Genomic DNA, 26,353 nt, shown 5'->3' on the forward strand with positions numbered 1-26,353 from the left:
TAATAATATTTTATTATCGACCCATTAAAAAAGTACCATTCTGACAGTCATTCCGCGATTGCGTCATCATCCCTTCAATTTGTGAAAATGTCAAAAAAAATTTTTTCATAACTTGCTCCCACAAGGCTCAAATTCTTTTAACTGTTCAGAAAGCATATGTAGAAAGCCAGCCCATTCTGACAATTGCAAGGGTCGAGTACATAATAATCATGACGTGCCAGGGTGTGGGAGCATTGCCATACATAATCGACTAACACCCTTGTATTTGAATTATTTATACGTCATTTTGAAGGTCTTTTTGAAAACATCCGACATAGCAAACTTCAAATTTGTATCTCACCTTATGGCCGAGATATCATTGAAATTATGCCAAAGTGGTCCCTTTTTCACACTTAATTTTTGACGTAACCATAAAAGATATCGAAAAAAAAAAATTACTGATCCTACTCATATTGGCTTAGGCCACATAATGTATATTATTATATGCTAATAATCCTTTATTATTAGCTAAAAAAGATAAAATAATTTTTCAATTAATGTTTTCGGATAGTGCATTTTGCTTAATTACTGTATTATTAATGCATTTATGCATTTTCAAAGTTAGTTCAAGTTTTTTGGCGAAAAAGTTCAATTGCATTTATCTTCTAATTTTATAAAAACGACTGAGCCTAATCGAATTTCATCAAATGACTTTTAAATTTTTGAAATCAATTTTTAAATTTTTGAAACATAATTTTGGCTTATCTTCATAAATATTTTTTATCTTTTATCAGTTATGGTTTATTTTATACTTTTATCAGTTATGGTGTCAAACGATTCAGAATGACTTGAAACGTTAAGATATCATATATTTATCAAATAGAGTTTTCTGGCAAAAACATGAACTTCTCTTTTGGAAAGTTAACAAGATGTTTTATGAAATACATGCGGTTGAAAAATTGTATTTCAACATACACATAGAAGTACTAAATATAAACACACAAACTAATATTTTATTAAGGTACGGCAAAATGATAAATATCACAGCAATAGTGAAGACACAAATTTCATTATCGATTTTTGCGATCTAATATATTCTACGAAATGCTAGTCTGGGTACGGTTGTGCCACTTTTTCATGAGCAATAATTTTGCTCATATGCCAGTTCTGGGAAAAAACTAAATTATATAGTAATTTGAATATTTTTTACATAGAAACACTAAAATACTGTCCAATGCGGTCTACAGATCATGTAATTGTAGAGCACTGACTCAACGCAATAAAGAAAACTTGTTCGTACAAACATACTTTATCTTTATACCTTAAAACTCTATTTTAAAATCAGTTTAGTTTAGCTGTTATGACGAATGTAGCCCAAAACAACCATATATAATTTTCCCTACTATAACTAAATACTGAAATACATACAAATAAAAATTTAATTGTTATGAAACAATGTCGAGGAGAGCTTAGACTTAAACTTCACTCTTTTTATTTCTAGAATCGTGAAATACCGTAGCGTACAGCTACAATAGTGAAAGTCATAAATCCTCTCAACAAAACTAAGTGTTCAAGACCATTAGTGATTTTTATTGTATAAAACTTTAGAATGACGTTTTATGTCTTCCGTCTGCGCAGAATTGTCAAGAGGACAGCTATTGCACGTTATTTACGCTCTGGCAAATGCCTCCGTGAAAGCCACAATCGCAATCCTTTCGTGGCACTTTTTAGTAGCTCGAACAATTCACCATAGAAAAAGAGCTGGTTATATGTTTTATTTTTCTTTTTTCTAACTAGCGTTTGTATGTACATTTTTAATTGAACTTAATTAAATTTATTTGAAATTTATTCACTTTTTGGCAAGTGCAAATTATAAGAACCAAATTAGAAAAACACAGTTTGACCAGGTTGACAACTATACTCATCACGAAATTTTTTTCATATTCGTCATGGATATAAAATAGACCATTTGCTATTTCAATTGAAATAAAGAATATTTTGAAGCTCTGATTGTATCAAATAAGTCGTTGCAAGTGGCTCTTTACCTTAAGACAAATTGCATGAAATTCGCAAAATGTGGAAATAATGTACTCAATCACTAAAAACTAAACTAGTGGTGCATTTCATCGTGCCTTAAGGCAAATTGCTGCAACTTCCCGTACCGAAAACTAACTTAATAAAAGAAAACTTTGAAAAAATTAGATTTTTGACAAATTTTGAAATTTTAGAAAAAAAATTACTATTTTGAAAAGTAGTATATTTTTATATTTCGTTTTTTACATTTTGATTTTTTTTGAAAAATTTGACTTTTTTAAAGCAATCGCGCTGCATAGCTGTTTAGAGTCGAAATATCAAAGCGCGTAAGCGCCGCGAAGGCGTCTAACGTGTTAACATTGGTACGGAACACATATAAATATACACAAAATTTGTACTTATTATTAAAATCTTTATAAAGTATCTAATAATATGATGTACATATGTCTAATATTAATTTTTGACCGCCAAATGGCATTATCTTTTACTTTTTTTATTGGATCTCCGGAGACGCTAGACCTGCTTTTACAAAAAATATACCAGTTGTTCATTTCGTCAATACAAGTGAAATGTTTTTCGAATTATTTAAATCGGACACTCCGGTCCCAAAAACTAAAATACCATTTTTGGCTCTATTTGCCCGTATCTCGGAAACGGCTAGACCTGCCTTTGCCAAAAACTAATCAGCATCTCCTTATCGGTAGGAATCGAATGTTTTTTGAATTCTTCAAATTGGTTCTTCCGTGTTTGCGAAATCATCGACGAAAACTTGTATCCGCACACACTCACTCACACACACACATACATACATTTTTTCAAAGATATTCCAAAGTGTTACCTCAAAAACGTAAAGATATATAAAAATTTCATTTTCGATTTTTCTGCGATTACTATAACTTACCCTACGGGAAGTTAATAATAATTTTTATCATTTATTTTGAAAAAATAAATTCATGCTTATCACCATAAATCATTCTTATTTTCTTATCTTTACATTGTATATTATTTTTGATATCATTATTGAGTTTATTGGTATTATTATTGATATTGTTTATTTTGTATAGTTTTATTTCGATATACCAACTCCTCATTTCCGAGTCTTATCCGTTTTTTTGGAAGAGATAAAAAAGAAAGAAAAAGCTCTGTCATTTGTTACAGAAGAATCCGGAACACGTGCCACGAATGATATTTGATTGGCGATTTAGTCAATTATTCTGTTATACGATGGAAATGGCTTTCAATATATGCTAAATTTTCTATAAAATTTCCATAATAGTGCTTTTTTTGCTATCATAAATATAGAAATATAATAAATAACTGTAGTACCCATTAGTGATATTTATTTGTTATTCAAACTACAGTGGGTAGGTATGATTTGATATTCAAACTACAGTGAGTAGGTATGACAAAAATTAGCTACGGAAGTGTCGCTGCTATACGGGAACAGCGTGCAACTCAGTTGCACTACTGAACGGCCAGCCACAAAAATATATTTTAAAATATTTCTATATATTACAGTTATGAACATAACTGTTACAATTTACAAATGTAGGTAAAATAAAAGTAGTATGGTTATCGATAATAATGTGTTGAAAAATTAAAAATTGCGCTTCTGATAAACTAGAAATAACAATAAAAGACTATAATTCTCAATACCTGAACTCATAGTGATTAATCTTGAAGCAAAGGCAAACACAACATGTTTTCCAGGGACGACATTTGTACACATGAATTTATATATCAAAACTAACATTACTATTCTTATTTTATCTACATTTGTAAATTATAACAATTATGTTTATAACTAAAATATTAATTACATGTCAAAATATTAATAATTTCTGTTATTCATGATAAACAAATTTCGACCTTAATATGTAGAACCTACGAATGATTCGGATCGGTTAATTCACTGCCACCCTTTACAGAGAAAAGGGCGCATGCAAGGTAGAATAAACAACAAGTGACAGTTTAATTAAATAATTAAATGTTTGGGGATATCACCTGACGAAAAACATAAATTTAATTAATCTCAGCGAATTTAGGCTATACAATATAATACTTCATTTAATGGCTGAGCGAAAACTTCAGGAAAAAGTAATATTGAAAAGTACCCCAAGTATTTTAATTTACATTTTATTTGGTCACATAAAATCTGAGCATTTTACAAATTTTGTACTAAATACTATATAACTGCATTTTTACATTTGATTATATTTTTGAATTTTGATTGTTTTTGATATGTTGGCATTTTTATTTGCAGTCTAAGTAAAATTAAAATGAAATGATTTATAATTAATGTAATATTTGAAAATAATTATTTTTTATTATCTTTATAGAATTTATTTACTGCGATAAATATTTACTCAGTAGTAACTACATTTTACAATATAGAATATAACAGTTACAGACTTTAACAAAGTTTTAAATTATTTGAGTGTATTACATAAACTTAAACTTTATTTCCTAAAATATTAATCAATTACACACATTGTTGTATTTAGTAAGGTCTGATTGTTACTTTATTCTTAATAAGGCATAACAAATTAAACTTGATTAAATTTAAGGTGTAAATTTATCTATCACATAATAAACATGATACTAAAAAAGACATGCTACTTTGAGTGTATTTCTACACTATAGATTGCTTCCAGATGGCAATTAACTTGGATATTGGATCTTAACTCCGAACAGTTTTTTGCAATTTGATCATGAAAAATTAGAAACTTATTTTAAAAAGTGTTATACAACCTTATCGAATTTCCTGCACATGAAATACTATGACAATCTACTGACGAAGATTTTCAATAAAGTAACTCATGTCAGTTAGAAAAAAATAACAGCAAGAGTTTTATAGATAAAACTGAAAATAATAAAAAATGTTTTTTAACTTTCCGTAGGGCAAATTATAGCAATCACAAAAAAATCAAAAATGAAATTTTTTTTATATCTTTACGTTTCAGAGTTTATTGAACATTTTGGCATACCTTAGAAAAAATGGATGTATGTGTGTGTATATGTGTGTCTGTGCGGATACACATGGGTTATGGGTTTGTAAAAGAGTTCAGAATTTCCAAAATATTTCAAAATAAAGAAAACATTTTATTTTCAATAAGTCTATTTTTTCAAAAAAAAAAGTAAATGTTTGACAAAAATCTAATTTTGTCAAACTAAAATTTTTTCAAAAATTTTAATCTTTTAAAAAAAATAATTTTTGGTACGGGAAGTTCCAGCAATTTGCCGTAAGGCACGATGTTATGTGCCCCACTAGTTATTATAATAAATAAGAATAGGGTAAAGCGATAAAAAGGTTTACCAGCAATATATCATAGACAAGTTTTTGTTTAACAATTTTTGAAAATAGAGATAAAAAGATGTATAATCAGCCATTAACCTTTATTCTCACGACGTTGTTATTGAGAGAAAGACGGTATTGTTCAAAAATCCATGACAAAAGTATTTTATTTCGTTGGTAGATTTTTTGGTTTAATTTACGAGACCTTAGTATATATTTTTTTAATTAATTTTAATGTAAATTCTACAGTTTTTTATACAACCTCTATAAAATCCTACATCTGGGTGAAGTAAAAAGGACTAACTGAACCTTTACTCTGGAAAAGACGTAAAAAAAATGTAAAAAAATGTAAATCAAGTTGAAAAAAAAACAATTTTATAAGAGATAAATAAATAGTTATTGCAACTTGGCCGATGAATATTATTGAGTAATGTGGTTATTATTTCATTAAATCAATTTGAAATTAAGAATAAAACGTTGGACCTATTTGCTTTCTGACCGTCCCGTTTTACACACCCTATGGGGTAAAAAGAACTAAGTAAAAATTTTTGAAAAACAGCAAAAAAAAATACATTTCTATGGATTACCTGAAAGTTTTACTAAACATAGTTAGATAGTTGTTTGTTTGATATGTTTTTTTGTTGTGGTATAAATGATTTGGTTTTTACAATTTAATTGCTCAAAGTCAAATTGGAGCTTTATTGAAATGAAAAATGTTATGAATAAAATAAAATTCGTTAAATATTTTCACACAAAAACATCCATTACTACAAATGTAAAAAAGTTTGAATTCCAGTTCTCACATGATCAAAAAAATATAGTTGATATATATGCTACATAACTTTTCCATAAAAGTATCTTTTCCAATATTGTAAATAATAATTTCATCGTAGGCAATCTATGTATCACGTATAAAAAGTTAGTCCACAGCCTTCAAATACAGCAAGAAAATGTTTCGGGGCCAATTTCAACTTTAGAATGCGTCTTGCATTCGGCCACCCTTACATAAAGGTGTAGGGCGTAGGAGGTCGTGAAAGTTACGGTGAACATTTCGCCAAATATTTGCGAAACTTTCAGACGCTTTTGTGGAACTTTTGAAGGGTCTTATTTGCCTCAGTTCACCTGAGGCGAAAAACGAACAGCGAACTCTAAAACGCGTGGAGAGCCCCATGACATCGTTTTATTCGTCGTCGCGACGGTCTGTCATTATATATGAGAACAACGCTCGTGCGTTAGGAGTACACTTTTTCTATATCTCAAAACATAAAAATTGCTTTTTTTCTCGATAACGAGACATCGATACACGAATAAAAACTTTTATGAGAGATTTTGTACAAGACATGATAAATGAAATCGTAGAAATACTTGAAGGATACAAATAATGAGGAAAAAATTGTATTTATAGTAAGACGAGACTAGCCTGAACACAATCGCTGTATTAGGCATAAAAATTGAACATCATTTCTGTATTATGCCTCATATGCTGCATTAAGCATCAAATTTAATTAGACCTTGCTTTATATCAATAATACAGCTATATTTCCAGAACTATCAATTAGGATAGTTAACCATTGCAAGAGGAAATACGGACAAATGTGGAAAAAATAATAAATAGGTCTTATTTAAATTTGACTAGTTTTGATAGCTTTTCGTGAATACGATGCTATAATATAATTCTGAATATATGCTATAATAATACTCCTATCAGATATAGAGCGTCATTGTCACAGTCAGGTCGCGGTAATCAGTTCAAACGTATATTTGGGTCTTCAAAAGTTTATTTTGAGGGTGGTTTTGCTGATGTTTATTTGGGGTCTTATTTATTGTTGTTCAAAGTTATTTCTATTAAAATCTGAAGAAAATATGAAGAGAAAATACGGACAAATTTGGAAAAAATAATAAATCGGTCTTATTTAAATTTGACTAGTTTTGATAACTTTTCGTGAATATGAAGCTATAATATAATTCTGAATATATGCTATAATAATAATCCTATCAGATGTAGAGCATCATTGTCTCAGCCAGGTAGCAGTAATCACGCAGTAAAACGTATATGGGGTCTACAAAAGAGAGTTTTGAAGGTGGTTTTGCTGATGCTTATTTGGGGTCTTATTTATTGTTATTCATAATTATTTCTATTAAAATCAATGAACTTATACCAGCGCCAGTAATTTAGTTCAATATCACTGCAATTATCAGGTGTTTGATATTTTTTTTATTATTTATTCACTTTTAGATAAATTGACATTGTTATACAATGAACAAAATGAGGGTACTTTTTCGCTCCGCGGGAACTACAGTGTAGTTTACTCCAGACCAAGTAATAAGAATATTGAAACTACTAAACTTCGATCATTATCTTTGAAAACCAAAGACAGACCAAAGTATCTATCGATAAAATGAAGAGACTTGCATTTATTGCAAAAATCTCGCGTTTTGAGTCCGACGAAGACTATTTACTATGTGTTATTGTCTCTTTGGAGTCATGTGCTGATGTCCCAAAGAAGACCATACGATTTATTTGTGAACCGTTCTTAAAAATTAGCATTTCAGTATTAGCTTAGATGTTATTTTGTCCGTACTATAAAAATAAAATAGTTTTTGTAAATGGTTGCATTTTGCCTTAATAAATATATTATTATAGTAAATCTTAAAAATTAGCATTTCAGTATTAGCTTAGATGTTATTTTGTCCGTACTATAAAAATAAAATAGTTTTTGTAAATGGTTGCATTTTGCCTTAATAAATATATTATTATAGTACTCATCTAAATAAAACACAAGGTATTTTGGAATAGAATAGTCGACTAATTTTTACAATTTATCGATGATAATGAACTAAAATAATCCAAATCATTCTCACACAATAGAAAAATTGATAAGTTTTTAGGCAAGACTGTTTCAGAAATACATAAATAACATGAATTGACCATGATTTTCTTCACCCATGTTTTTGAAATATTTCAATATTAAGAATTATTACCATTACTCTATAAACATTTAAATTATACACAGACCGATAATTTTTAATTCTAATTAATATTTGTAGTACACTGGGTCTATATTTTTGATCAGTAATTCATAGAATAGAAATAGAATAATAATAATAGAATAATAATAACTAAATATTCCAAGTTCTAAAACTAAACACTGATAATAATTAATTGTATCATATACCATGAATTTGGCATATCTATTGTAGAGAATTATTGCGTTTGGAACTGAGTTAAATACCATGTAATCGAATAATTAATTAATATTATAATTACTCAACATCATTGTCTCAAAACCAAGCAAAGTAAAAAAAATAATGATACTATTTTGAAGTAGAAGGCAAAAGTTACGTTACTAGCCATCACTTTAATTCAGGAGATAAAAGTCCCTCAGCAGATAAACGGTTATGTATCAATTAGTAGTTTAGTTCATGTATCAATTAGGTAGTTTTTTTTGGTTTTGAGCGATTTTGTATTTACTTTGTGAATGTTTAAGTACACCTTACTTATTTTGTAGGAGGTGTTGTTATTTTGAGTTAGATTTGCAGACGATACTGCCATAGTATATGCAGATAAGGATAAAAAAAGACGACAATAGACACGGACATGAAAATATACACCGACTGGCTAACTGAAAATAAACTAACAATTAACATCAATAAAACAAAATACATATATTTCAAACATAGAAAAAATACCGAGAACACTAAACTAAATATTAAAGTAAATAATAGAGAAATAGAAGATGTGGAAAGCATAAAATACTTAGGACTAATAATAAATGAAAAATTGACATGCACAGAACATATAAACAAAATAAAAAGAAAGATAGGAACATTAACAGGGGCACTGAAAAGGATCCACTCTTTCGGCAAACAAAAAATAAAATACTAATTCTTAAAACGCAAATAATACCTATAATTTTATATGGAATAACAACATGAAGCCAAACAACTAAAGCTAACCTAAATGACATACAGAGAATAATGAATAAAGCCACAAAAATAGCATATAATTTTCCACATCTAACATCCACCAAATACTTACAGAGAGAAACAAATAATCATTCACTAAATAACATAATTAAAATAGAGAAATGCAAACTAATACACAAAATGAAATTTAACCGAATTTAAACAAGCGCAACAATCGACATAAATCAAGATATACATGAACACTACACTAGACAATACAACAATTTTCACATTGAACACAATAGAAACTAGTGGGGTGGGTGGCATCGTGCCTTAAGGCAAATTGCTGGAACTTCCCGTACCGTAACGAAATGTTCGAGGATTACTGAATGTTTTCAAATAGATTATTATAAATATTGTAACATTGTCTAATATTTATAAATATTATATAAACTGAATTGCAGAGTTGAAATTATTTGTAAAGTATATTAGAACTATAGTCAGAATTAAAAATAAATATTTTCGATATACAAAAAACTAAAAAAAAAAAAAAAAAAAAAATGGGAAATTTTTTTTTCCAAAATCGATTATTTTGTTAAGACAAGCAGAAAGTTCTTTGAATCATTTGAATCGGACGCTTAGTTCTCTCAAAAACTGCCATTTTTTACATATTTAGCTCCGTATCTTCAAAATGGCTGGGCCTGCCTTTGCCAAAAACTAATAAACACTTCTCCCAATCATTACTAATTGAATGTTTTTTAGATCATTCAAATCGGATACTCCGTTCTCTCAAAAATACGATTTCTATTTTCTGCACTCTTGGCTTCGTATCTCCGAAACGGCTGGACCTGCCTTTGCCAAAAACTAATCAGCTCTTTTCCCTATCAATAGGAATCGAATGTTTTTTGAACCATTCAAATCGGTTGATCCGTGCGCCCTAAAACGTGACTGGAAATTTGTATCCACACATACATACACACACACACACACACACACATCCATTTTTTCTGAGGTATGCCAAAACGTTCAGAAACCTTCAAAACGTCGAGAAATGTGAAAATTTTCAATTCCGATTTTCGGCCCATTACAATAACTTACCCTACGGGAAGTTAAAAATAATTTGAGAGAAAATGTCATATGGAGTGCTAGCAAAATATATAACGATTTGCCAAACGAGATTAAGATGACCAATGATGACGATAAATTTAAAAGAAAAATGAAGAAATACTATAAGGAAATTGAAAACAAAGAAGACTGAACAGTGATATATAAAGATATTTTAATTATATATAAATATTATATTAATGAAATAGATATTATAGTCAAATGAAATGTATATATTATATGAAAACTGTTTTTCATAATCTCTCATACCAGGCACCTCTGCCTGACTGAGATATGAAAATAATGTACATATATATATATAAATAAATAAATAAAATATAACCTCTGTAATGGCATACATATGAGTAAAAGGGACGACCTAAACCTTGGCATCTCAGTATAGACAGTGAGCAAAGATAGTGAATACTAAATTCAGTTAAGATGCGTTATTTTACAAGAGATAAATTAATTTGATAGATTTTTGATTTCTGCTGATGAGTATTTATTTAGAAATACCAAATTAAGTTACAATAAAATGTTTGTAAAAAATGCTACCATAACAGTCACATGGTTTAAATAATATACCTAGCTATTATTTTGTAAAATCCCTTTAAAATTGAAAAAGGCATTGCATCTGTTTGCCCACTGACTGTTCTTTCTTTCCCTCTCTATAGAGAAAAAGAACAATTGATAAATTTTACGAAAATAGTGAAAAAACATATTTTTATAATTAGGAGTTAACAGGGAATTTTACTGACCATAGTTTGAAAGTTATTTGTTTGATACAATTTATGTGTTTCATTTAGATTATACAGTATAATTACTGAAAACCAAAGTGGACCTTTATGTCCCGCAATACCCTATACTATAAGCGCGCACATGATTGCAAATTACGAAAGATTTTATTAAATTATAGGATTACACTTGAAACACTACTGTAGATTGAGATCTATAATAAGCCAGACTTATCGCAAGTACTCTCTCTCAGCATAAATTTCACGACGTGAAAAGTCTTTCATGCTAAAAGCAATTTGCGCTATTTATTAAATCACAAAAAGAAGCGCTCCTGTTGTTTTGGTAGACTGAAAATCCGTTCATTGTTCATATGGTGGATATGAAATTTTCGAGAAAACAACAAGATATTATGTCTTTATAAAACATTAAGCTTGATGGATGAGTTTCAGCTTATATGAAGTTTTGAATTCTAGCTTATATCATTGCATGCTGTGCCCCTTGCCTTGCGCTATGTTATTATAATCATGTCTCGCTTGTTATTCAAGGTACGCCTTGGGCTTGTTTTCAGGACGTGGCCTGCCGTAGAAGGCGCAGAAAGCGCGTGGGGCTACGCTTTTGCTACGGTAAGTAGAATTTTATAGGAATAGTGAATGCACAATTTTAATGAAAAATTCTAAATACATTTTACGCAAGGTACAACTAAATGAACTCGAACAGAAAATTGCATTGTCATGAGTTTTCAGATTATTGCATCATATGCATGAGTAGGTCTGTATGAAATCTAACTAAATCTGTGGAAATAATGGACTAGGCGTTAAAATACTGAGTTATTAAGATAAGTTACTGCAAATAGTTTTTAGAAAAGTGACATCGTGTCTTGAGGAAAATTGTTAGAACTTTCCGTACCAGAATTGAATATTCGAGCAAAAATCAATAATGAATAAATATTGAGCAATGATTAATAACAATTGTTAATAACGCAGAGATAATTATGTTTACTATATATTTTATCGTTCATATAATATACAGTGGCAATTATTGCATAAAACTCTTAAGAATGTTTATATTATCAAGAGTTTGCGTATATATGTATATATGTATACGTATATATGTATATATATATTTGTTATATTCTTGCAGCACAATCGTCGAATTAAAAAAAGATTAAATAACAGAGTTATTTATTTTATTAAATGTTTCGACACTTGATGCGTGTCATCATTCAATATTCTAAAAAACATATTACATAAATACAAAGTTGATAATAAATATAAATATATAAAAAGGAAAAAATTATATACACCAAACCAGGAAAAACAACAGAAAATATTAATTATGATGTGAATTGATTGAACACTAAATTTGTGTAAAATAATAATATACTCTTATATTAACAACGAGAAATTGAAGGAACACATATTGCACTCCTATATTTTATGTTATTAATAGCGGTGCATTGTGAACACTAATCAAGGTTACAGAGCAAGTGTAGTGATGGAGTGGGAGCGGGGTATGAGAAACATAAGGGGAAAAAAGAGGGAAGAAATATAACGAACGAAAGATTCTAAAACTGTATAGGATTATTTTTTCATGAAATTAATGATGACTTCGTAACTGTCATGCAAGAGATGAGAGGAATTACGTTTGTTGACACAAGAAGTATTAAGGGATATAAGTAAAGACTTAACTATCTTTCTAAGGTCACAATTTTTTTCCATGTATAGGATGGAAGGGTGTAACACGTTAAAAGGGTGTAACATGTCAAGTTAATCATTATTTATAAGTAATTATTCAATAATAAAATATTGTGAATTTATATCGAAAGGAAAATTGTTTTTTTTTGTTTTTTCCAACATGACAATGTAGTATACAATGTCCCTTCTCGGCGGACTATTGTAAATTCATTAAATTTACTAAATGTCCTTTACTGGACAGTTGTAAATAAAAGAGTTAATAAAAAAAATATGTTCTGAAAGCATCGATTTGAATTGATTTGGGTTTCTAGAATTATATATATATATATATATATATATATATATATATATGTTGACAACGTCGACAAAACTATCATCATATATAATAATATTATACATATGATATATATAAATATATATATATATATATATATATAATATATATATATATATATATATTTATATTTATATATATATATATATATATATATATGTATATATATTATACAATTCTTATATAAGTAACAAGGGAAAATATTTTGTGAAGACCATAGAAAAATAAGAGAATTATATGTTTAGGATTAAAATACAGCAAACACAAAATAAAAGTGATAAACGTACGACACTTTAAAAATGTAATTAAAAATTGTACAGTTTGATTTGTTTATCTATCAGTATAGTTTACAACTTCCTATAGGGTAAGTTATAGTAATCGCAAAAAAATCGAAAATGAAAATTTTTGCATATCTTTACGTTTTAATGGTTTCTGAACATTTTGGCATACTTTAGAAAAAAATGGATATATGTGTGTGTGACAAATAAGGAGATGTGTTGATTAGTTTTTGGCAAAGGCAAGTTCAGCTGTTTCGCAGATACGGGACAAGAAGTTCTAAAAATGGTATTTCACGGAGAACTAGGACGTCTAATTTTAAAGGTTAGTCTATTCAAAAAACATTCTATTTGTATTGGCGAAATAAAGAACTGGTTGAATTTTGGTAGAGCTTACCGGCTTCGATATTTTATTTCTAAAACAGTTAATAAGCAGTGGTTTCTAAAACTGTTTGGCAACAGATTGCTTTGTAAAGAAGTTCCAAACTTTAAAATATTTCAAAATACAAAAAAATAATTTAAATTCTGTATTGTCATTTTTTCTTCAAATTTCAAAATTCTCAAAAGTTCGTTTTTTCATAGTTTTTAAAAAAAAATTTTTTTATTTAATTTTTGGTACAGGAAGTGCCAGCTGTTTGCCTTAAGGCACGATGCCACACACTAATAGTTGTTTATTATGATCGCTTGGAATTAAATTGGTACTTTCAACACTAATGTTAGTTAAGGTGCAATCAATCTATGTCAGTGAACGCGAATATCCAGCAGCATGTACTCAAAATTGTATTTTGTTCTGCCGTATTCCATTACACGCACATATCACTCCTGTTATAACATACATTTCCATTGTTTGCTTATTTTAGAATTAATGATATTATGAATGTACGACTTGTATAAAGAATACATCCTGTTATGTAAAGCATAAGCGAAACGCTGTTGTAATGAAGTTCACAAAAAATACGGAATATTAAAGTATATGTTTGCGCAGGAGCACACGTTAGTCCATGTTGTTTTATGCATTTTAAAATATAATTTTGTATTTGTATTTATTTCATATGCATTCTACCTTACGGTTAATTAACTATATTTATAAAATATTTCAAAGATAATTAAATTATGTATAAAATCATACATACTTTATGTAACTGTATATGAACATATATACCTTTATATAGGTATGTACTTATCTTTAAAACCATCCCCAAACTGGGGATGTGGTAAATGCAAGGGAGTGGTAAATAATTTGCAATGCGTCACTGTCAATAATCGACATCATCCATAAAAATTTAATTTTAGAAACTTGGTTGTCACGATAAATTTTAAAATTTTGATACGGTTCATTATTACAACCTTTAATGAACTTTTAAGATCAAACCACACATCTCAAAATATTTTAGGATTTTCGTTAAATCCATGAGCTTGTATTATAATTTTTTTATCATTAATATCTTTTTCTTATCATATTTTTTATCGTTAAAAATTTCCAACAATTAATTACGAGGATTCCAACAATTATTTCCCAAAATTCCAAAAATATTCGAACAGTTTTTATTTATAAAATTGATTTAGGATTTTTCGATAAAATGTGAAAATTTTGCACTGATCTGCTAATTGTAAAGAAACGGTTTTAGTTAACGGCTAGCAGCAAACTTTTATCTTTCGTTGTTAGTTTTTTTTTTTGGCTGTGAGCAAATGTTGCTTAGATACCGGAACTTAATACATATATTTTTTTATCTACATTATTTAAATATTTAATGAGATATCGTTATTTTTAAGTTACATTCAACTCTATAATAATATAACATTTATAAAAACTTGAATGTGAGTAAGTAAAATGAATTCAGTTAAAAAAGCTGTTTAACAAAAGATTAATAGTTATTCCAACTCTGCTAATGATTATTTCTGACGAAATACCAGATCAAGGTTATATAAAATATTATCTATGTAGAAAATGTACCCCTTAAATTTTTATCTTACATTGGTTGAATAATGTTGCTATTAATTTTAAATAAAATTAAAAATAAGATATTGAACCGGTTTGCTCACTGGCAGTCCTATTTTATTTACTTATTTATGTGGTAAAAAAGACCAGGTAACAAATTTTTGAAAAACAGCAAAAAAAAACTCATTTTCACAATAATGGATTCACCGGAAGTTTTACAGTCAGATAGTTGTTTGTTTGATATGTGTTATTTGTTGTCATAGAATTGAATTTGTTTTCACGATGTAATTGCTCAAAATCAAACTGGACCTTTGTGTCCCGCTCTGCTCGAAAAATGGGAGAATATACAATTGTAATAAAAAATTTGATTATAAAAATAATAGATCCCCAACTTTAATTTGAATATAATATAAAATATGTCACCAGCAAAATAAAACTATACATAAAGTGACATATTCACTTGGGATCTCATCCGAGCCATTTATTCATGAGCACTTCAATTTGCATATGTGTATAATTTGTGTATGCAGAAATTATGCAGATTTGCAGGCGCATGCACAATATTTACAATTAAAATATAAATATCTATGCGACCTTCTGGTATTTTCTAAATTAGATAAACTTTTTCTCATAAATGCATATTATTTTCACAATGTATTAATGATATTTTTCTCTATCAAAATACTAAATACACTAAAGTTAAAAAAGAATCATTTTTAATAAAATAATCATTTTGTTAAAAGAATCATTTTTAACTGTACTAACAAAAAAAACAATGTGGCTGATAAAACTCAACCTTAACAAAATAAGTAATTTTAATTTTTTTTTAGAATATGATGAAAATTTCATCTGAACGAATAAAATTTTTCATTTTTTGTGTTTGAGTATCTAGATATATGTGTGTTTACTATCCTAAAATATGTTGTAGGTTAAATTGATTCAAGTGATATAGATTCATAGGAAAGATTATTTTTATAAAATATTAAATATACGGATAAGCACATATCCAAAGTTTTTTTTTAATTTTAAAGGGATTTTATGAGGTAATACCTATAGTATTAAACTCATGTGAAATACAAATTTCATGGAAACTTACAATGATAACAATAAAAATGTGAAATTAATTTCGTGCGAGTAAATAACTACATCAATATGACCAAATTATAGTGTTTTCTAGGTTACCTACAAAATTATTCTTCTAACGAGTTTTGTATTGTTGTGTAAGTTTTTCATGGTTAGGACAACCATCGTATAGTAATTAAAATGGACTTTATATTAATCTAGAAAACCTTGTTTACAACTTCGACACGTTTTTTCTATGCTTCGTGCTTTTTTATGCAAATCCCTTCGCAAGGAGCAAATTTTTTACATTCCATAACTCCAGCAAAGTTCTCAAGTGAACAAAGTATAGCCATCAGAGCTTTTAGAATTTTATTTATTTCTTCAAAGTAAGAAAATATATTTCCCTCTTTTGTTTTTAAAGTCTGAAAGATGTATGATAAGAAAACGACTTACCCTCAAATTCTACGTTGCGAAGGTATTTGAGTAACTCGAGTCCTTTTGTAGGTTTCATGGCATCGCAAAGTCCATTCTGTCCACTGCACAGATCCTTATGCATATCTCTAGAATGATAAACGCAAAAAGAATTTATTATTGAAAAATTTAAATCTTCTTAATCTTGAATAAATATTTTTATCTCTTATTTATAAAAATCTACAAAAAGCTAATTAATACAAATTGCAACTGGTATGCTTCAAATAAACTTGAAACTTTTGTATGAAATAGACTTTGGAAGGCTCAAAGTTGTCCTGCATTTGATTTTGACTGGTTTCATTACATAAATCAAATTTGTCATATATGCATCTAAATTTAAATTTAAATGCTTATATTCCTTAAGGAATACTAACCTTATAGCATATGCAAAGGCCATCACGGCGTCACTGACGAACTGTAATTGCCCTTCAAAGTCTGTATTATTTCTAGTTAACTTCTCTTTTGTCGTACAAAGTTTTGTGTACTTTTGGTTATATGGTGTATTGGAACTGTTTGGATAACGACATTGGAAGTGATCTTCCCAAAATTCTGAAATTTATAAAATATATTACATTATTTTTTTTGATCACGAGATAAATAAATATGTTACATATAATAAATATAGCCACCATTATATAAAAGGAGATTTGAAAATTTTTTAGTTCAATGTTTAAAAGATCAATATGAACAATCTCTCATATTCTCTTCAAATAATAAGACAAGAAGTTTATTTTTTTACTTATATTGCTTCTAATACAAGAAAAACGAAAGCAACCCAGGCGCGAGAAAATAAATCCCCCATAAAATTGCATGAAAAATCTAGAAGATTTAGGATCAACGCACGGTGAGTCCAATTTCATATGAAACCAAAATACAGAAGAAGATTCCAAGGTCTAAACTGCAAAATCATGATGCGTTGATTACTTCATTTTCTGGCTGGTTATAGTTTTTGAATACATTTCATACCAATTATTATAATGTTATATATTTTTAACTTCCCGTAGTGCAAGTTATAGAAATCGCAAAAAAATCGAAAATGAAAATTTTTATATATCTTCACGTTTCAAAACCTTCTGAACATTTTGGCATACCTTAGAAAAAAATGGATGTATGTATATGTGTGTGTATGTGTGTGTGTATGTGTGTGTGTGGGTGTGTGTGGGTGTGTGTATGTGTGTGCGGATACAAATTTTCGTCGACTATTTTGGGAACACCGATCAACAGATTTGAATAATTCAAAAAACATTCGATTTGTATTGATAAGGAGACGTGCTGATTAGTTTTTGACAAAGGCAAGTCTAGCCGTTCCAAAGATACGGGGCAAAAAGTGCCAAAAATGATAACTCAGTTTTTAAGAGAACGGAGCGTCCAATTTTATTAATTCAAAAAACATTTTACTTATATTGACAAGATAAAAAATTTATAAAATTTTCATGAAGGCAAGTCTAGCGGTTTCGGAGATCTAATGAAAAAAGTAAAAAAGAAATGCCATTTTGGTCAAATTTATAGTTTCTCAAAAATCAAATTTTTTCGAAGTAAAATTTTTTCAAAAATGTTTTGTTTTTGAAAAAATAATAATTTTTGGTACGAGAAGTTCCAGCAATTTGCCTTAAGGCACGATGCCATGTGCCCCACTAGTTATTGAAATAGAATGTTGAAAAAAAGTAAAATTCCGCGTATAAAATAAGTGAACCTGAACATGTTTTAATGTTAAACTTTAAATTTAATATGGGTAATGTTAACGCAATAATCCAAATTGATATAAGGTAGGACGGGGCACACAGGTCCATTTTGAATTTAAGTAATTATTATATCCAAACCAATCGAACAAACAGCTTTTGAACCATGTTCAATAAAATGCTCAGTTAATTCCTAATTATAAAATTGCGTTTCATTAATGTTTTTCTAACATATGATTTGCCATCTATCCCTTTTTACCTCATAATATAGGTAAAAAAAGAAGTGTCAGAGGTAAAACAGATCCAATGTCTTAATTTTAAATTTAAATATAAATTTCATGGTCATATTTTTTACATCACAACATTGTGTGGAAACTGGAGTTTTTTGTAAGAAATATTCATCATCAGAGTTGGAATATCTTTTAATTTAATTTATCTTTTGAAAAGTAGCGTTTTTAACTTATTTTACTTTTTTATTGTTTACCAGGGTAAAGGTACAGTTGGACCTTTTTGCCCCGAACAAATATAAGCTTTCATAAAGGTTATGTAAAAAAATCTGTTAAATCTAACTTAAAAATACTCATACAACCTTATAAAACAATTAAGTGATGTATACCTAAATATAATAGCAATGTCTCGTAAACTAAACAACAGTGGTCACAACCAAAAAAACTAACAACAAAAGAAAATACTTTTGTTATAGATTCTCAAACTTTGCTATTTATATCTGTATAATCTTGATTTAAGCAAGGACCAGTTACACATCTTTTGATCTCTATTTTAGAATATTGCTGTTAAAAAAATTGTAATATTACTTGTTTTTGAGATATTAGTTGTGGACTTTTTTACACGCGGACTCTTAAGGAACGTGGCTAAAGAAATTTAGGTAAAGTTCCTTATACAAATGATTATTCTTTTTATTAAAATACATAAACTTAAAATTTTAATCTGAAGAAAGAAATAACATATTGTACAAGTTTAATAAAGCTTCAATAAAGATTTTTCGTACTGCACTAAGGCTTACTTCATTCAAAGTGCACGTTTTCATAAAGCAAAACTGAAGACTTTAATTAAATTATATCCAGTTTTTCACCTCAACACGCTTCATATTATTAAATCTCAAACTAACTTTTTTGAACTCGCTCCAGACACTGTAAAGCGAATGTTCGTTCTTGTATGAAAACTATTAATCCTATTATATGTCGAAGGAGTTACTAAGAGTTTATTATGGGTAAAATAATGGATAGAATAGATCATCTGTTATAGTTAGAGTATGAAATAACTATAAATATATTCATAATAACTTTAAATTTTAAGTATATTCAACCAAGTCCGGAAACTATATATTGAAGAATAGATGATTTATCGACAAGTAAGAAGCATACATTTTTTAGTTCAAAACATTTTTTTTGTTGGAATAATTAATTTGTTTTAAATGACATTTGTGTTAGTATTTGATATTAAAGCACCCGGCAAAAACTTTTAACACTAAATGAAGTTTTAAAATATAAAGCTAATGGAAATTTGTGTGGAAAATACACTGTTTAAAAGATTGATGAAATAAATCGGTTCTAGTATATATTTGAAGTATTTTGCAGCCCAATCGTCGAATTAAAAAAAATAAAATAGAAAAATTCTATATTCTTTTTCCGTTTCGATACTTAATGTATGTCATCTTTCAGTAATCTAAAAAAGCATTTTACATAAATAACAATAGTTGATATTAAATATAAGAATATAAAAAGGAGAAAATTATGTACATACAAAACCAAGAAAAACACAAAAAATATATAATTTATTGAACACTAAACTTGTGCAAAAGAACATCATAACTAATAATAATTAATAAAGAGGGAAAATTAAACACTAAATTTGTGCAAAAGAACCATAACTAATTATAATTAATAAAGAAAAAAATGAAATTAGGAGGGCAATATGAGTTCTCTTTCAATTTTCTCTCTTTATTAATTATTATTAGTATACTGTTATACTATACTGTTCCTTATATTGATGTTATTCGATTCTTGTAAATAAAAAAAATAATTTGAGTTTGAATTAATAATTTAAGACCATTATTAAATATGTTTTGTAAATATATTGAAGAATAAAGTATATTTAATCCGGTATTGAAAAATTATAGAATAAAATAATTATCAATTCCAATCGCACTATAGTGTCCCATGGTACTACTATACTTTAAATACATTTTTGCTGCACAATTTGAATTCAAAGCTAGGTAAATTGTCCAAAAACCTGAATAGTTATTATGATTTAAATAATAAATAATATAAACATATCTATTTTTTGCCCGAAATATTTCTTTATTTAATGAATAAAGTTTATATACTCAGAACATAAGTAAATATATTAAAGGGTAACATTTCCATTAAAACTTAGATTTAATTCATTAATTGAGAGTTAATATTAAGTTTGAACTTTAGTTTTCATTCAAAGGAGTTATACGTTTGTTGTAACTTATAGTTCGTTAAAAGTTAAGGTTATTCATTTTACATGAACAAACTTTAACCTCAATGTTTTCCACTTGTTTAACTATTCAAAGAGTTACATTACGCATGCTAGCTAAATATATATATATATATATATATATATATATATATATATATATATATATATATATATATATATATATATATATATTTATTAGATCACTGTATTGCTTTTCTAACTCTCAAGCACCCGAAATACAATTGTTTATGAGTAAAATATTGACTTACCAAATTTATCCCACAAAAAGTCATCGTTTTCCTTTGTGATTTACTTATGGTCATATAATTGGCTATACGTATTTGAAATTGCAGTATTTAAACAGTAAAACAAATTCAGAAAATATTAATATACTATCCCCGGTAAAAAAAAACACTATTACCTTGGATTTTTTCACCCAAAATAATTGCTTCAATAGTATGGCCATAATTTTTATACACTCATACCATTTTTGGCGAATATAATTTATAAATTACTCATAATTTACGTTCTATTTTTTTTTTAACTCAGTTTTATTTAGCAATCAGAAATACATAAAGATTCCTATGAGCTAAAATGACAAAATTTTAAGAGCGATGCCTAAGAAGAAATCCGATGAGAACTTCTCAGTTTTACAATTATATGATATTATATTAGACCTAATCGAAGACTAAGTTCTAATTTGAGTGAATTTAATTTTGACAGTTCTTATCTCATGTGTCAATCAACATTTTTTTCCTCATTTTTTCCACTGTTTTTTTTTTTTTTTTTTTTTTTTTTTTAAATTTTATTCATTATATACATTGTACATACATTGAATTGCATGGGGGTTTTTCTACCGTTAGGTATTTTACCCAAAAATTGTTTTAAGTTTTATAGCATATTTATATTTGTATAACATTTTATATATTATTACACAAGGACAAAAAAAAGGAGACGACTTTTGTCTCCTGAAAAAAAATCCTATTGCCAGTGGTGTATTGCTCATGAATTTACTGCGGGTTCGATCAGGTTCCACTGTTTTCTGCATAATTACAAGATTTATTCAATTTAGAACCACACTATTGTGTGTGCATTGAAATACTCTAAAAGATTTATCAAAATTCAAATAGCCATCTAGGAGCAGTTTAGTGGCAACGACTATATAATACTATATTTATTGTCAACACGTAACATATAAATAAATATATTCTATCTCAATAAAATTCTTAATGATCAAATGCTCTATATATCCAATATGTCCCAAACGAAGTCAGTTAAAAGAGCACTTGTTCCGATAACTTATAATTAGTTATTCAAAGAGGAAGAGGAATTTGCATAATCAAATAATTGAGAACGAACCCTATATGAACTTGCGGACACTGCGGTCCTCGTCACATTTCGGGGATGAAATTCCAGGAGCGGTCTGTTTTAAATGAACTATTAATATTAAATAAATCAAACGCAATTCTGTTCATTAAGTCAGGAAGAGGCGTTGGTTAGTAATTTATAATGAAATAATAATAATCACTGTATGCACTGTTTGGAAACTGATTGTCGCAAAAATAATGAATAATTCAGAAAAATAGTAGAGTAAATTGTGGCTTGAAGGTTCGCGGATAGAAAGGTACACTACCATCAACTAGAAAAATGAAAAGTATAGAATTTTTTAAAAATACACTTTTAAATAAAAAGACAAAAGATGTGTATCAAACAGTATAAAGATGTGTATGACAACAGTATTTTTTTCGATGGTAGTATTGTAAGTTTTGAGCTCTTTTATTTAGTTTACAAAACCTTGATATTGTTTTTACGTATACGTTATTTAATTGTTTTATGAAATGCATTTCAAGTTAGTTTCAACCATTTTTATATAACCTTTATAAAAACTTACACGGGGGTGGGGTAAAAAAGACCAACTGATCTGAAGGATGTAAATATTAAAAAACTAGTTGGTATTGGTATTTAGCCTTGAGGCAAGTTACATGAACTTCCCGATATGTGTAAATAATCGACTTAATCAATAAAAATAAATTAATTTATGAGTGGATTTATTACACATAATTGAAAACGAATGAACACGTTAACTCGGAGTATTTTCAAAAGGCAACTTTTCAAAAATCAACAATTATTATATTTGAACTAGTTTCCGTAGGATTTCAATGATTTAGTATGTTTATTAAGACCAAGAACTATATTGTTATACCAAGTAAATCGTCTAATTTTAATTTTAGCTAACATCAAAAAAAACTACTCATTTTCTCAAACTTTGATGAATTTTTAAAATTAAACTACTTGTCGTAAGGCCGTAATATTACAGTATGTTCTATAAGACCATGATAGATATCGCTAAAAAAATCCATAAAAATCGACTTAAATTTTTTTTCAACAGTTAATTATAAGAAAACGGCTCGGTAGATTTTCACCTAAAGCTAATCAGTACCATTCCCATCTAATATCTTTCGAACAGTTTTTGATTTTTTAAAATCGGCTCGGTAGGATGAGCCTAAATGTGAACGAAAAGTTTAACACTTTTTTTTAAATTACAAAGAAACGGTTTGGCATATCGTCGCACAAAACTGACAAACGATAGTCCTCATCGAAATACATCAAATGGCTTTCAAATTTCTGAAATCGGTTCGGGCGTTTTTGATAAAACGTCGATGAAAGGTCAAATTTTGACAAATGCCAAAAAAACGATACCAATTTTTGCAAACTTTGACGATTTTCAAAGTTAAGCCAATTGTCGTAGAGCCGTAATATTTTAGTATGATCTAGAAGACTATAGTATCTACCGTCAAAAAAATAATAATAAAAATCGTCGAAAAATTTTTTTTTAACACTTTATTGCAAGAAAACGGCCCGGCCGATCTTTTCCAAAAACTAATCAGCACGATTCCCAATCAATATCTTTCCAATGGTTTTTGAATTTTCATATTCGGTTCAGAATTGCGGGCTAAAACGTAGACGATTTTTTTCACTTTTCTGCTATTTATAAAGAAACGTCTCGGACGATATAGTCCTCGTCTAGATACATCGAATGGCTTTTAAATTTTTGAAATCGATCCAGCCGTTTTCGAGAAAACGTCGATTTACGGCAAAAAATCTGTTCACATACACACACACATATTTTTTCCAAATTTGGTCTCATTCGATTCAGAATGGCTTGAAACGTCGAGAAAACATAAAATTAGCGAATCGAATTTTTCTATGAAAATATAAACTTCTCCTTCGGGAAGTTAATAAAAAGATAAAAAAATAAAGTAAGATAGCAAAAACAATTTCACAAAAGATAAATTATTAAGTTATTACAACTCTTCCAATGAATATTTATGACAAGATATGTGATCAAGGTTATATACATTATAACTTGGTAAAAAGACGAAACAATTTATATTTTGCATTTGCTGAATAATGTAGCTATTATTTCGTAAAATGTCTTCAAAATTTGAATAAAAACTTTGGGCCTGTTTGCCCCTGGCCGTTCCATTTTACCCCGCCTATGGGCTAAAAAGACCAGGTGACAAATTTGTGGAAAACCGCAAAAAAGCATATTTCTACAATGATGAATAATCTGGGTGTTTTACTAAACAGAGTCAGATAGTTGCTTGTCTGTCATGTATTGTTTGTTGTGATATAATTTGCTTGGTTTTCACAATATAATTGCTCAAGTTCATATTGGATTAAGAAATTTGGCGCCCTGGGGCACTAACAAAAATTAAGCCTCTTCTTGAAATTTTACTTTTAGTTTTTATATCTTATTTTTTTAAAATTAAAATAACTATTTGATTGTAACAAAATTGTAATATAACAAAATATTAATATTTGTTCTAACAATAAGATTTAAAGTTAAAGACTTTCTTCACAGTCACATTTGATAAACTTCCATTATAGTAATCGCAAGAAAAAAATTGTACATCTTTATGCTTCAAAGGTTTCTGAACATTTGACCGTATCTTAAAAATTGAATGTATGTGTGCGCGGATACAAATTTTCATTGACAATTTCGGGATCAGACGGTTCAACCGATTTGAATAATTTAAAAAACATATGATTCTTATTGATAAGGAGACGTGTTGATAAGTTTTTGGTCAAGGCAGGTATAGCTCTTTCAAAGATGAAAGAAAAAAGCTCATAATGCATTCAAATTAATGGCGCAAAAAGATAAAATGAATTTTAATAATCGGTTATTTGAGTCCAGATTTTGCATTACAATCGTATTATGTTTTATTAATTATATTTCTTGAAAAGAAAAATGTTATAAAGAAGAATATGTTCATTATATTGTATTGAATTTTTTTTTCACTTTCCAAATTTTGCCGCCCCAGAAGATTTGCCGCCCTGGGCACTAGTCCCTACTGCCCCTATTGTAAATCCAGCATGGCCTATATATATACATATATATATATATATATATATATATATAAATATATATATATATATATATATATATATATATATATATATTGAAAACGTAAATATAGCTCTTTAGTAAATTAACTTTTCATTTTCAAGTCATTCCCCAAATTCATTTAATCCCTAAAATTGTATTAATACATCACTGTTGCTCATTTAAAATCCATTCTCAATTACATCCTCTCCCCATTTATCCGGTGTCCATGTAATACTCACCGACAAACCAGGGGGTTTCTGGGGTTGTTTTCAACGTTCAGTCCGAGAAAATAGTCCTCGAACCCGCGCACCGGGTTGGCTTGCGGCTGAACGGACAGCGTTCCCTCGACCTCAGGTTCGTTACCGTCAGAGACGAGAGATCGGGCTGACCAGCCGTCGCTTCCTATCCAACTGAACGCACCCGTGGCATTACATCGGCGGACGGCGCGCATAACTTCGGCAACTTCTTGGTCCGAGCCGAATATTATTGCACCTGTTTAAATAAACGGAAAGCATATATTAGATTACATTTTCCTTGGTTAAAAATAACATGAATAAGAAAATATTCTCACTTTTAACTTCCCGAAGGAGAAGTTTGTTTTCATCAAAAAATTTGATTTGCTAATTTTATGTTTTCTCGACGTTTCAAGCCATTTTGAATCGAATGAGACCAAATTTGAAAAAAGTATGTGTGTGTGCGTGTGTATGTGAACCGATTTTTTACCGTAAATCGACGTTTTCTCAAAAACGGCTAGACCGATTTCAAAAATTTAAAAGCTATTTGATGTATCTCAATGAGGACTATTGTTTGTGCGATGATTTGCCGAACCGTTTCTTTGTAATTTGGAAAAAAGTCTTAATTTTTTAGACCTCATTTAAGCTCGTATTACCGAATCGATTTAAAAAAATCAAAAACTGTTCGAACGATATGAGGTTATGATACTGATTAGTTTTAGGTGAAAATCTACCAAGCCGTTTTTTTGTAATTAAC

The 26,353-nt window shown here is 28.5% G+C and overlaps 1 protein-coding gene across 1 annotated transcript in view; it reads right to left on the minus strand.

Annotated features, from left to right (window-relative positions):
* Positions 1 to 26,353, minus strand: part of LOC113385797 (metabotropic glutamate receptor 2-like) — a 170,003-nt gene that overhangs the window by 66,303 nt on the left and 77,347 nt on the right. The window contains exons 6-7 of the mRNA XM_026623631.1: positions 17,203 to 17,377; positions 16,811 to 16,917 (exon numbers count right to left, since the gene is read on the minus strand). Of these exons, the coding sequence (XP_026479416.1) occupies positions 16,811 to 16,917; positions 17,203 to 17,377 (282 nt within the window). The remainder of the gene's footprint in view (positions 1 to 16,810; positions 16,918 to 17,202; positions 17,378 to 26,353) is intronic.

Source organism: Ctenocephalides felis, unplaced genomic scaffold, assembly GCF_003426905.1.
Source record: "Ctenocephalides felis isolate EL2017-DRISC unplaced genomic scaffold, ASM342690v1 CF-g0.4_SCAFFOLD_03571, whole genome shotgun sequence".
In the NCBI taxonomy this organism is placed as follows: Eukaryota; Metazoa; Arthropoda; class Insecta; order Siphonaptera; family Pulicidae; genus Ctenocephalides; species Ctenocephalides felis.